The 13,064-nt window shown below is 41.3% G+C and overlaps 2 protein-coding genes across 7 annotated transcripts in view; both read left to right on the top strand.

Moving 5' to 3' along the window:
- Positions 1 to 1,964: 1,964 nt before the first annotated feature.
- LOC124290746 (multiple epidermal growth factor-like domains protein 10) lies at positions 1,965 to 4,109 on the top strand. Its single transcript, XM_046727559.1, has 3 exons — positions 1,965 to 2,386; positions 3,300 to 3,461; positions 4,066 to 4,109. The coding sequence occupies exons 1-3, from the start codon at positions 2,185 to 2,187 to the stop codon at positions 4,107 to 4,109; spliced, it is 408 nt and encodes a 135-aa protein (XP_046583515.1). The 5' UTR covers positions 1,965 to 2,184.
- Positions 4,110 to 7,395: 3,286 nt separating this feature from the next.
- The window catches only part of LOC124290758 (low-density lipoprotein receptor-related protein 4-like), a 29,399-nt gene continuing 23,730 nt past the window's right edge, over positions 7,396 to 13,064 (top strand). For 5 of the 6 annotated variants that reach the window (XM_046727578.1, XM_046727576.1, XM_046727579.1 and 2 more), the window contains exon 1: positions 7,396 to 7,539. The gene's annotated coding sequence lies outside the window, so the exon portion shown is untranslated. The remainder of the gene's footprint in view (positions 7,540 to 13,064) is intronic. The other variant, XM_046727577.1, reaches the window with a different exon arrangement.

Raw genomic sequence — 13,064 nt, forward strand, 5'->3', positions numbered from 1 at the left:
ACACGTATGATTCTCACCTTAGGCAAGTGAATTGCCTCTGTTCACCCAAGCAGAGAATGGGTTGCCGGTGGGATAATGCATACGACTACTTACCTTTTGCGCCTCACAGGCAGTTTGGGTTATCGGGGTAATAATGTCTATGTTGTATGTGCTTAGAACATGCGAGTGCGGGGGCGCTATAGGGTAGCCTTATTATAAATGTACATATTATATTGTGCATAAAAAGTCCTCGATGACATTTTCAACCATGATTCATATTTTACAGTCACCACTGACAGCAACCAACCAACAACACAGTCCCGCTATCGGTGTATTCATCTTTCACTGAAGGAGGGTTCGTCGAGGTCATCCTATGCTGTAGACGGTTTCACGTCCACCGCCTCGGTAACACCATCCATCCTGGACCCAACATGGGCGTGGAGTTACAACACCCTGCCTGGGTAGTCTGGGTGGACGTCAGAGTGCCAGTGAATTACGGTGCTGTAGAGACATTCCTTTATTAGTATACCATCCATACCGCAAATAGAAAAACAAAGTGATATTGTCGAGAAATTACTTCGCCACTTTCTTGCGGAGTAAGCTGCTTATACCATGATACGGTTATAACAATGTTGAACTGAAAGGAGGGCCCACTAATTTAGTTCGGTATACCCACGGTTCTTTGAAACATACAGGAAGTGACCGGAACAGAAACATAGTTCCTAACATCCTTCAGTGTGTTATACGCATGTTGGTTACAAACGTATACTCTTCACAAAAAGAAACGCATATTTGATTTTGAGAATATTGGACCCGTGTAGCTGCGACAAATCAATATAAATATACTTTTTTTTCCCAAAAAGTCTCCTTTCTGTGATTGTAAACAGCTTCAGCGCCAAAACGCAGCAACTTAAATTGTTTCACTTGTTTTAGAAGCGTTTGAAGAAATATTCGCCTAAACGTCACCAAGAAAACATGCAAAGCAAAATACACATGTAAATAAGCGGGAAAGCTCGATAACTACAAAAAGCAAAGAAGTTTGCTTGAGAAGAATGTCTGACCGAACTGTCAGGAATCGATTGGGGATTCAACCAAGAAGGCCAAGTGTCGCCCCTGTTTTGAGAGACTTCCATCGACGCAATCGCTTGCGGTGGTGTCGTAGAGTCCGGAACTTGAACCTTAAGAAACTGGAGGCCAGTCTGGTTCAGTTATGAATCACGATTTCTGCTCCACCAGCGACATGAAGGACAGCGTGTTACCGTCGGAGAAATGAACGTTTTGCCCCTAATTGCATTCGACGGGTCAACAGATTTGGTGGAGAAAGTGTCATGGTGTGGGTTGGGATCTCCAGCACAAAAACATCTGATTTAGTCTTGGTTCACGGGAATTTGACAGCAAATCGGTACATCAGCGAAGTCCTTGCACGCCGCATGCTTCCCAGTATGGACCTACAGAGGGAGCTGTTCCAGGATGACAACGTTACTTCACATACAGCACGCGTCACGGTCCGCTACAATGCCAATTCTAACGTCAATGTATTGCCATGGCCTTCCTGATCACCCGATCTAAACCCGATAGAATACCTTTCGGATGAACTCGATCGACGTGTACGTCAACGTCAAAACACGCCTCAGACACTTCCACAACTGGCCATCGCATTGCAGGAAGAGTAGGGGAGAATTCGGCCTTCGTCGACTTATCAAGTCTGTGCTCAGACGGTGCCGAGCAGTAATTGCTGTCAATGGTGGCCATACAAAGTACTGACTTTGACGCCATCTTGTGGACTCACGTAAACAGAAACAGAGGCTGTTAATAAAGGCTGCTGTTGTCTGTTTATAGGCGTATAAATTTGCACCTTTTTTGACCTTTCATGTGAACCGGTTAAAACATCTCTAGCTCCATTTTCACCTATTCTCATCTCATGGTGTACCATCTTTCGGCCTCCGGGAGGTCAAAACATTGAAATATTTTCTCATAAACTAACGCAATAAATTCTTCTAAAAGTATCTTATGCATGTTTTTCTTTTTGTGAAGAGTGTAGTTTATTGTATTTGAGTACGAAACTTATGCGTACAGTGTGTATAAACCCACACTTCTTTGTAATGAGCGTTCCTCTCAGTTATGCGCCAAATGTCATTTCAACATGACACCTTTTAAAAAATTAGTATTATCTCCCACTTGCCTGTTATAACATTGCATATCTCCATGGTTACAGGAACGCGGGAAATAGTAATGACAACTACAAATAAAGACACGGTAATGCCTTGTAACGCTATGAACACTTGGCTGACGGCTACAACGTTGAGAATCACGTGCAGGAACGTCGTCAACGTCACCACCATCATACTCGTCAGCACAGATTCGATGGTGTCCAAGCTGGGCTTAATTGAAATGTACGTGTACGGAGGTGAGGCCATAGGATTAATTATTCTTTTTAAAATTATATATACATGTATTTTCAAAAAGCGTTTGAGGAAACAAATAAAGTGCATGTTTACTCAAAACTTAAACTTTATTAGTTACTTAAAACTGTCCAGGTGGGGGTAGTCTAGTGGTTAAAGCGTTTGCTCGTCTCGTTGAAGACCGGGTTCGATTAACCATATGGGTACAATGTGGGAAGCCACTTCTGGTGTCCCCATTTCGTGATATTGCTGAAATATTTACTAAACACGGCGTAAAACTAAATTCAGTCACTAAAATTGTCTATTAACATAAATCAAAACAACACGACAGGGTTGATGTGTAAAATATCCTCTGTGTTGTGTACGTGCGCGTGCGCGTACGTGCGTATAAGTGTATACAATCTTTATATCAGTAATAAGGTTAGAAAACTCTGTGTGTATTATTATGTGTGTGTACGTGTGCGTAACACGAAAGAACCGATCATTATTTACAGAAATCATGTATGTCGTCTGAATGTTTGATCTCATACCTGTACAAACAGAGATATGGTGTCGGTTTAAAGTTTTTTCAACAATGAACAGATCTTTTGTGAAGCGTCGCTATATTATACTGAATATACTAAACCTACACGATGAAACTTGCAAAAATATTTCAAGTCTTTTAATTTGAAAGTCATTAATCGGTAGTTAGATCAGACTGACAAGTCAAAACTTAATTTATATTTGGTACTTGAGTGGCGTTTTAGAAGATGCTATTTGATGAACATAGAAATTTTCTGGGTTTCATCTTGAAGACCTAGAAAACTCTCTCTATGTTCACTATGTTGACAGCTTTTCCTATTTCTTCTGTACTTCTTTTGAAATTTTCTAAGCCTAATAAAGTCTCAGGTTTTAATGATATTATCATTTTCACAAAAGATTGTCAACATGACAGCTATGGACAAGAATGCGGGACCTTCTGCAGGCAAAACTGCACCGAGGGCCTTTGTGATGATGTGAACGGCACATGCACATGCGTGCTGGGATGGAAGGGAGATAACTGCGATGGAGATACTTTCAACAGAAGCAACAAAACCCACAGTAGATATTCAATGCCTTTAGTTCAGTTCGACTCTTTGTCGATATTACACATTTCCATGGATTAGTTAGCATAAATGTTCACATATGACAACCAATCACTTATCCTAAGATTCTCCTTAATTTATTCTGTGTGCCCCTGTAATTTCAATCCCACGTGAAATAATATATAGGTTCCCAAGCTCAGTTTTCTCGTGTCTGTGAAATGTTATGCTAATATCCTTATCCTTGCACTCTCATGAAAAAAACAGCTCAGCTTAAGTTTTCTTTATCTATATTTATTTAGAAAATGTTTTCCAAGCAAAGCGACTTGGTCGAATTAAAACTTATGTTTAAAGATTAATGCCGAGTGATCTTAATTTTCCTTTTTCCTTTTTCGTATTTTCTCCCCCAGCTCTCGTGGTCGTTGCGGTTGGCGATTAGAAACACCTAACAAAATCAAAGGGCCCCAATATGATTCCCTGTAAATGTTTTACAAACCTATGCTCTTTGGTTTCACCTAAATAATAAGTTTCGAAAGCTCCAGGCTTTCCTTGAGTTCCATCTTAAGCAGCCAATCCATGGCATCAATACCAAACTGACAACAATTAATTTTTTCTGTCGCCAGTTCCCGCAGACACGTCTAGGCTCAGCATCAGTCCGTGTTCGTAGGTCTCGTTGGGACAGGAATAACAGCTGTGGTAGTACTACTTGTTGTAATAGTTGTCCTCCTCGTCCGGAGACATCGGTGAGTATAAAGATGTCGTACGTCAACTTGTTTCTGGATTCGGTGTCCACGACGTTTCTGTTTTAAATATGTTGTTTGTGTCAGTATCTTAAATTGATGGGACTTGGTAAAGCATCATTTTACATTCACAACGTATGGTATTGGATTTACAACTTTTATTATTTACAACACTCTGTACATACAATCTCTATACCAGTCTGTTGCAGAAACATACCCTTTCATCTCTTTGAACAATGTACATCTCATTCAAAACATATCCTTAATCTCCTTGATCTCTGTACATCTCATTCTTTAATTCCATCTGGTCTCCTGTACGTACTATATATGTTGCTTGTGGTCAGATTCACCTGATGAGGAGGCAAGAAGTAGCCCAGAAACGCCGTGTTGTAGATAATACTGAGTGAGTTTGGTTTTACACCGCTTTTAGCAATATTCCAACAACATCACGGCGGGGGACACCAGAAATGGGCTTCACACATTGTACCCATGTGGGGATTCGAACCCGGGTCTTCGGCGTGACGAGCCAACGCTTTAACCATTAGGCTACCCCACCGCCCCTTGTAGATAATAAAGAAGTTGTAAATCCATACCATATATCGTTATGTTACCTTCCAGCTTCTAAATTCCCTTCACGCATCTGACAAGACTCATCGTTTAATCATTTCATTAGATCACTCAAACGATATGCCTCGTAACATTACAACACTTTTCTTACATGCAAATATAAAATCACGTTTAATGTAAATTTCCTTTCAGACAACACTCACAAAGAACACTGGAACCGGTTGTATATGATGATATCTTTAATGATATTCCTCCTGGTGGGAATGCCCAACACAGTCAAGAGAATCAGTCAAGTGTGGATTGTGACGTTATTGACGTCACATCACGTGGCCAAGACGAGGGGCCGGGTAAACTGTTCGCGGACCAAAACTGCCAAACCGATATCACGTGAAGGAGAGTCACGTGCTCAAAACACCGGGTGTTTTGGGAATCAGCGGGAGTCAATTATGGATTATGACATTATTGACGTCACATCACGTGACCAAGACGAGCAGCCCGGTAAACCTTTCACGGATATCACACCGATGTCACGTGAAGGAGAGTCACGTGCTCAAAACAACGGCTGTGGGGAGAATCATTGTGAGTCACGTGGGAGTTAGATCACACCGACATCACGTGAAGGAGAGTAACGTGCTCAAAACATCGGATGTGGAGAGAATCATTGCGAGTCACCTGGGGTTATGACGTTCTTGACGTCACATCACGTGATCAGACGGTTTTGCTCGTCAAGCCCTATACGGACCTAACTGCCACACAGTCTTCTCCTGGAGACGATTCAAAAGGGGGTTATGACGTTTTTGACGTCACATCACGTGATCCAGATGGGGCGTACGAGAAGCCCTGCATGGGTCTTACTATCAACACGCCACATCAAAACATTTCGAGAACTGGAAGACTGGAATCAACTTAAAACAAATCTCGCATTAAAACCTGTTAAAATCAGCCCCACCAAGACAAAGTGTAAGGACCAATGTCGTGAAAAGTGCGGAAAGTGATCATAAACAAGCAAGATTTTGGTTGAAACTGGTGAAAAAGATACGAAATGCCCGTGAGCTGACCAACAGATTGTGCCGTGCAATCGGAAACCAAGTTAGACAAACTGTACATATACCCGAATGCGATACCGCTGCCACGTGTAGCGAGTCACGTGGGTATTATGATGTTCTTGCGTCACATCACGTGATTTAAGTTGTCAACGCACCGGTTGCACAACATACACTACGGTTTTCATGTTATCTGTAAACTGTAAGCGTGAATGATGATGTATCGAAATAAGAATTCTGCCTGGTGTTCGAGCAAATGACACGGGCTACGTTCCATTGTTAACGAGGCAGGGGGTTTGTTAATATAAAACACTCTCCATTACCATGTGTCATTTTATTTCGATGTTGAGCTCATTCGTCCATTTGAATGACCGCATCTTTGATCTAGTGGACCAGAGAGCGGAAGACTTCCGCCCTCGAGGTCGGTGTCGGTAGTCTAATGGTTAAAGCGTTCGCTCGTCACGCTGAAGACCAGGTTCGAATCTCCAGATAGGTACAATGTGTGAAACTAATTCCTGTTGTCCCCTGCCGTGATAGTGCTGGAATATTGCTACAAGCGGCGTAAAACTATAGTCACCCACTCACTTCCGCCCTCGTCAAACCAGAAATGTTAAGACTGACTGACTGACCTGGTGTGGTTTTACGTCGCTTTTAGCAATATCAGCAATATCACGGCGAAGGAGATACCAGAAATGGGCTTCACATTGTATGTAATCGAATCGAACACGGGTCTTCGGCGTGATAATGCGAACTATAAACTACTGGGCTACCGACGCCCAAATATGGTCATGCTTGTTACACGCACATGGGTGCTAACTTTGCATTCATTCGAAGACGGGGCGTCGGGATAGCCTAGTGGATAAAGCGTTGGGTCGTCAAGCCGAGAGACACGGGTTCGAGTCCCCTCATGGGTGCAATGTGTTAAGCCCATTTCTGGTGTTCCCCGTCTTGATATTGCTGGTATATTGCTAAAAGTGGCGTAAAACTACATTCACTCGCTCATTCCGAAGACAATGAAAACGTTAACGTTATGGGAGAAGCCTGTTTTGTTGAAGCAAGTTCCTATCAGAATACTATACAGATAAATCTCTTGCTCGACATCGCGTTTCTGTTTGATATCAAGTTGAAACAATAACTATTTACATATATATATTCATACACATACACACACACACACACACACACACAGAGTGAGAGAGAGAGAGAGAGAGAGAGTGTGATTATAGCAATAAAATACGCGACGTTCTTGCATTATCCAATTATCCTCAAATTACCATGCCATCTAAAATAGACCCAAAGAGTTTATTCAAATACAGGGCTATTAAAAATGTTCCAGCTCATTAACTAAAATATGAAACATCACTAAAAATACGAGATGCGATGCTATCACTTGTTTGACCTTTGCAGAGAGTTTTTATTTTTAATTGTTATTAATTCTGATTGTGTGGATGTAAGGGACGGCAGCGTGACACAATGGGGTGATCTTTATGCTTGCATAAATGTTACTGGAAGTCTCCACCGGAAACAGTTCGACATTTCTGTGTGTAGCAACAGCGCTTCGTGGTACAGGGGAGTCAATACTTCCGGACTTTAAGTAGTACATTTCACTGAATCAGCGACTAGCCAATGGCTGCCATGGTAAACATCACGTGATCACGTCGTGGATCATCTTCTTGTGTCCGGTTCTAAGTGTTATACGCGTGTAGGCTCGCAGCTTGACGTGTAGTCGCACTTCCTCGTCTTGAAGGTAACACTTCTTATTTTCCTCGCACATTTTGTCTGATTCATACTATACTCTAGTCTGTATGCAGAAGGTTTTTCAATTCAGCGCTTAACTGCCTCGACAAGTACTCTCCGTGCTTTATAGATGTACCAGGAGGTAAGGAAGACATGGTATTTCACGCAGTCCAAGTAACCTTAGGTTCAGTATTATCCGTTACACTGCTATACTGAGTCTAGCAAACCCTAGTAAAAGGTCGCGTCAGCTAACCTTTGGACTGACGAATCAGAACACAACTTACCAAATCGCGAAAGTTAACATTTGCACATACCGTTTAAACCTTTGCCTAAAAAATTCGAACGATTCCGAATGTTATTTTCCTCACGATCGCTTCCGAGTGATACACATGGAGGACGCAATGAGTAAACATTCGCTCAAAATAGCGTCTTTGTCAATATTCAAGGATGTCATCTTGCGGAAATATAAGCTAATAGTAACCATGTCATTAGAAACCCCTAAGCGTATATACTGCAGGTCAAATATCTGTGTATTATGGGGATTTTCGTGTGTTGATAGATCAGTATCAGCGACCAGGGAAGAGAAAATCCAAAAGTCTCTCTGTCTCTGTCTCTTTCTCTGTCTCTCTCTCTCTGTCTCTCTCTCTCTCTCTGTCTGTCGCGGTCGCCGGTTCGATCATACCAAAAGACGTTAAAATGTGGTACTCGTTGGTCCCTACCTGGCGCTCGCCATTATGGGTACAACAAGGACTGGTGAGCTCGGAGTTAGTATAATGTGTCTGAGTGGGGTATTCACGCTTAACTGCGGCATGGTATCTCAGTGGGCTAGCACTATAAAACCAGCTTAAGTCTGCCGCTGCATACCGCGACGAGGTGCTCACCCTGACCTCGTTCCTTTCATGGCGGCTCATGGCCCCAGGTCTACAGTTCCAGCATGATAATGCACGGCCGCATACCGCGATGTTGACACGAAATTTCCTTCAAAACGCTCGAATCAACGTCATGGACTGGCCATCGAGGTCCCTGACCTTAATCAATAGAGCACGTTTGGGATGCACTTGGGAGAAGGCTTCGTGGTCTTAGGAACCAACCTTAGAATTTGCAGGAACTTGGCGCTGCCTTGCAAGAACAATGGCGCAGAATCCCCAACCACGTGTTCACAAGCATCAGACAGTCGATGGGGAGACGGTGTTTGGCAGTGGTGAATGCGCGGGGCGGCCATACACGATATTGAACTGAAATTTCGCATTTTATTCTTGTGACTTGACATTCTGTATACCCATGATTTGGAACGGCGGTGTAGCCTAATGGAACTGATTATGGCTCTGTCCAGTGTATCGAGTACATCACACAGATCTCAGCACTAAAATAATAATAATTTAACCATCTTACCATCTCTTGTTCTTTTATAGTGCCCTGAAGAAAGAATGTGAAGTTTCTTTTTGATTCGGTATATGTTGCAACTGTAGGTTTTATCGTCATTTGATACTTTTGATTGACCAACAGGATTCGAGAATCGTACAAATTCATGAGTATAATTACATGTAATCAATATTTTTTCAGCAACTTAATAAATAGATGCCTCATAATTATACCCACTTGGTCTTCGATCATACCAAAAGACGTTAAAATGTGGTACTCGTTGGTCCCTACCTGGCGCTCGCCATTATGGGCACAACAAGGACTGGTGAGCTCGGAGTCAGTATAATGTCTCTGAGTGGGGTATTCACGCTTAACTGCGGCATGGAATCTCAGTGGGCTAGCACTATAAAACCAGCTTAAGTCTGGGCTAGTACAAGCAGCCGCACATACACATACACACGCATGCACGTCGTCATATGAGCGAAATATTCTGAAGTACGACGTTAAAGCCCGTGTCACCTGACCTCACCTACTGCTGCTGACCCTATTGTGATACAATCCAAGATAGGCCAATATCTGTAGCACACTAGCATCCTATGATATTCCTGGAATGCGGATTTAAAATGTGTTATATTTGACATTATTATTGTTTGAAGAAATAGCGTGAACAAATATAACAATTGGTTTTGATCAACATTTCCTCATACATATATATGATTTCTCCATTTTTTAATTCTCACAATATATTTTTAAAATATACTAAATAGGAATGGATCATGCGTCTACATATTGCAGTAGTTACACTATTGCAGTATAGATACTAGTCATCATAGTTTGAAAAAAATGATTCACCAATAATATTCAATCCCTCATAAGATGTGTTCATCAGTCAGTGCTATGAGTCACAACATACGTTGGGCGGTGGGGTAGCCTGGTGGTAAAGCGTTCGCTCGTCACGCCGAAGGCCCGGGTTCGATTCCCTGGTGGATTCCATGGGTACAATGTGTGAAACCCATTTCTGGTGTCCCCCGCTGGATATTGCTGGAATATTGCTAAAAGCGGCGTAAAACCCAACTCGCACTCACTCACTCACAATATACGTTAATTCAATAATTCCTACACAAGTCTGATACCAACTGATACTCTGAAAATAACAGTAAATTACCGAGATATGTCTCAATATGTAACAAATACGGACTACATCAGAGAGTTTGTTAATAAATAAATATATCCAAACGACATCTGTATCTTCTTGCTTTGGTAACAGATGTTGACAATATATGTTTGCTACAAACCGTCTACTCTCCAGCTATAGCTTTATATCCTGATTACCATTAATTTTAGGAATACATTTGCTACAGAAACTATTTTTTAAAAACAAATTTTGTCATGATAAAAAAAATCGAATTTAATGCCATAATCATTGTATGCAGTATTATACACAAATATGAAATAAAATTTCAACATGGTGCAATGCATCTGCTGATGTAGAGAATGAAATTATTTGTTTTGCTTGTGTAAAAATTTGGAAAATCAGTTTACAACAACTAAACATAGTCGAACTGCAAATAGACACTGCAAGTCAGAAAAATATCAATTTAATGTTTACACAGTCAAAAAAAGCAAACAAACCTTATGGAAGTTGAAATTTAGTATGAAATTTAAGATAATGCAATAGTGGTTCCCCCAGGATCCAAAAAGGGCAGGGCGACAGAATTCCAAAAAGGGCACTCCTGTTACACAAGAGGCATGCAATGACAAATTTCAAAGTATCAAGATATCCATGCACACGATTCTAAAAGGCTCAAAGAGCACAGTTATTTCACTTAACCTTAACATGAAATATAAAGAGCTAAATATAGCCAAGTTTTGATATGTATTCTTTGAACAGAAATCTTTTGAAGAATGCACTAAAAGAGCTCAATCTCTGATATATCAGTTTCTTTGTGTATGATGAAACATTTCAGTAGCTGAGTACTCTTCAATATACATGTATATTTAATATAAAACTTCTGTGTCACTTAATATCATTTCTTCTATTCAGAATTGCCATTTTAACATCTATCCTTTACTTATCATAACAGATATGTAATCACATTTTAACAAACATATATACTACTCACACTTTGCTGAGGATCACAAAAATTCGCAACGTTACCTAAACGTAGATTTATAATTTGAAATTGTATCCATTTAAGACTGGATAAATAATGATATGGTAACACATCTTTAGGAAAACAGCCACTTTAAGCTAACTGTATGCACTTGATACATGAGTAAATATAAAAATGGTTTTCATGGCACCAATCAACCATTTTGCAAATCATGGCACGGGTCATTGACAAGTAGACAACACCTGTCCATGGCAGGTATGGGATCCACCAGATGAAATGACAAACTCAAAACTTGGATCCATGCTTACAATTGGCTTAGATATTTAAACCAAATTTGACCCCACATCATAGTATTCTGTTGAATCAATAATTTGATCCTTAGCAAAATGTGAATAGTATATTATATTCTAGTCTGTATGCAGAAGGTTTTACAGCGCTGAATAGCCTTAACAAGCACAATGCGTGCTCTATTAATGTTCCACGAGGTTAGGTGGACATGGTATTTGACGTCGTGTCCACCTTTCATCCATACAATCATTCGATGCACCATAAACCCTTACAGATACAAAAAGGATTTGAGTGATTTGCCGCTCATTTTCCAAATTATATTTTGAACTTTGAATTAAGATATACCAACGGAAAAGTAGCATAGCATTAAAATTGGATAAAATAGAGGGTATTTGAAAAGTTATAAGAATAACTGTAAATAAACAGAAAGCAAAGCACTTTGCATGAAATTTGATGTCACCGATCGCGAGTGGCACGTGCCCTTTGTGCACAATGAACTTACTCACTTTATGCATACATGCATGCTTTTCATACCTGAAGTTCCCAAACCTGATATTGAAATTCTCCAGTCTCTGAATATTGTGGAAAACACGTTAATTTCAATCTAAACTACGCGTGCGCTATGCCACGGCTTTCAGAAAATCAGCGTCTCTCGCGCCGTGGGTATGCTGGAGACTGGAATTACCTAAAATGAAGTGTCCAGACATTTTGGTTTCATGGAAACACGATCTCATCTCTATGGAGATGCAACATAATGGGAACACGTGAGATCTGCCTCAGAACGGTCGTCCATGCGTGACGCCCATCGTCAGGAAAGGCTCATCTGGCTGCTCGAATCGACTCCAGACAGCCAGTCTTGGCTGTCGTAAGTTAATGTTAATGTATGGGACCTATAAGCTCTAAGAGAGGCTTCGAAAATACGTACCAATCAGTTCCAAGACTGCACGGAACCGACTGATGGAGCACAACATCCGGCTTGCGATACGCTCAATGTTGCTCCAACGTCACCGACAGGCACATCTTGCCTGATGCAGACAGCATCTACGGTTCATGAGACAAGATTGGGACGGTGTTTTGTTCGTGACATCATCTGGACAGCTCTGATGGCAGGGCAAGGGTGTACAGACGGCAAGATGAACTGTATGCTGACACGTACGTTGTTCAACATTCGACATTTTGGTGGCGGCTGCGTTATGGTAATTGGGCGTCATCACATCTCATGGTCGGACACAACTTGTGATTATCACTGGCAATCTGACAGGGCTGCGATACAGGGATGAGATCATTGGACCTCATGTGCAGATATTCATTTAAGGACAGAGACGTAATTTCTTGCTTCAGCAAAATAATGCCCGTCCACACGTCGGTGATTTCCCGAAACAGCAGAACATTCTGGTACTCCCCTGGCCGGCTGCTTCTCCGGACCTGTCCCCTATCGGCCCGGAACAGTCATTGACATTAGCTGAATTGGAAACAACATTTCTCAAGCTTTCTTCAAATGGCGGAGTGTCGTCTATGCGTAGTCGTTGTCAAACCTGCATTAACGCCAATGGTGGACACACACGATACTGAATTTGTGAACTGACGTTTGACACCACATCTCTTCAAGGACGTGCCACGATGTGTAGAGTCAAATTATACAGATTTCGATATTATCCTGTCAATAGTTAAACAGTGATTAAGTAAAACACCACAAATCATGTTATTATCTTTTTGCATAACATCAAATATTACACAGTTACTATATTCCAGAAATATATGAAGGTGACGA

The sequence above is a fragment of the Haliotis rubra genome, unplaced genomic scaffold, assembly GCF_003918875.1.
Source record: "Haliotis rubra isolate DU_JTF1 unplaced genomic scaffold, ASM391887v1 Scf473, whole genome shotgun sequence".
NCBI lineage: Eukaryota > Metazoa > Mollusca > Gastropoda > Lepetellida > Haliotidae > Haliotis > Haliotis rubra.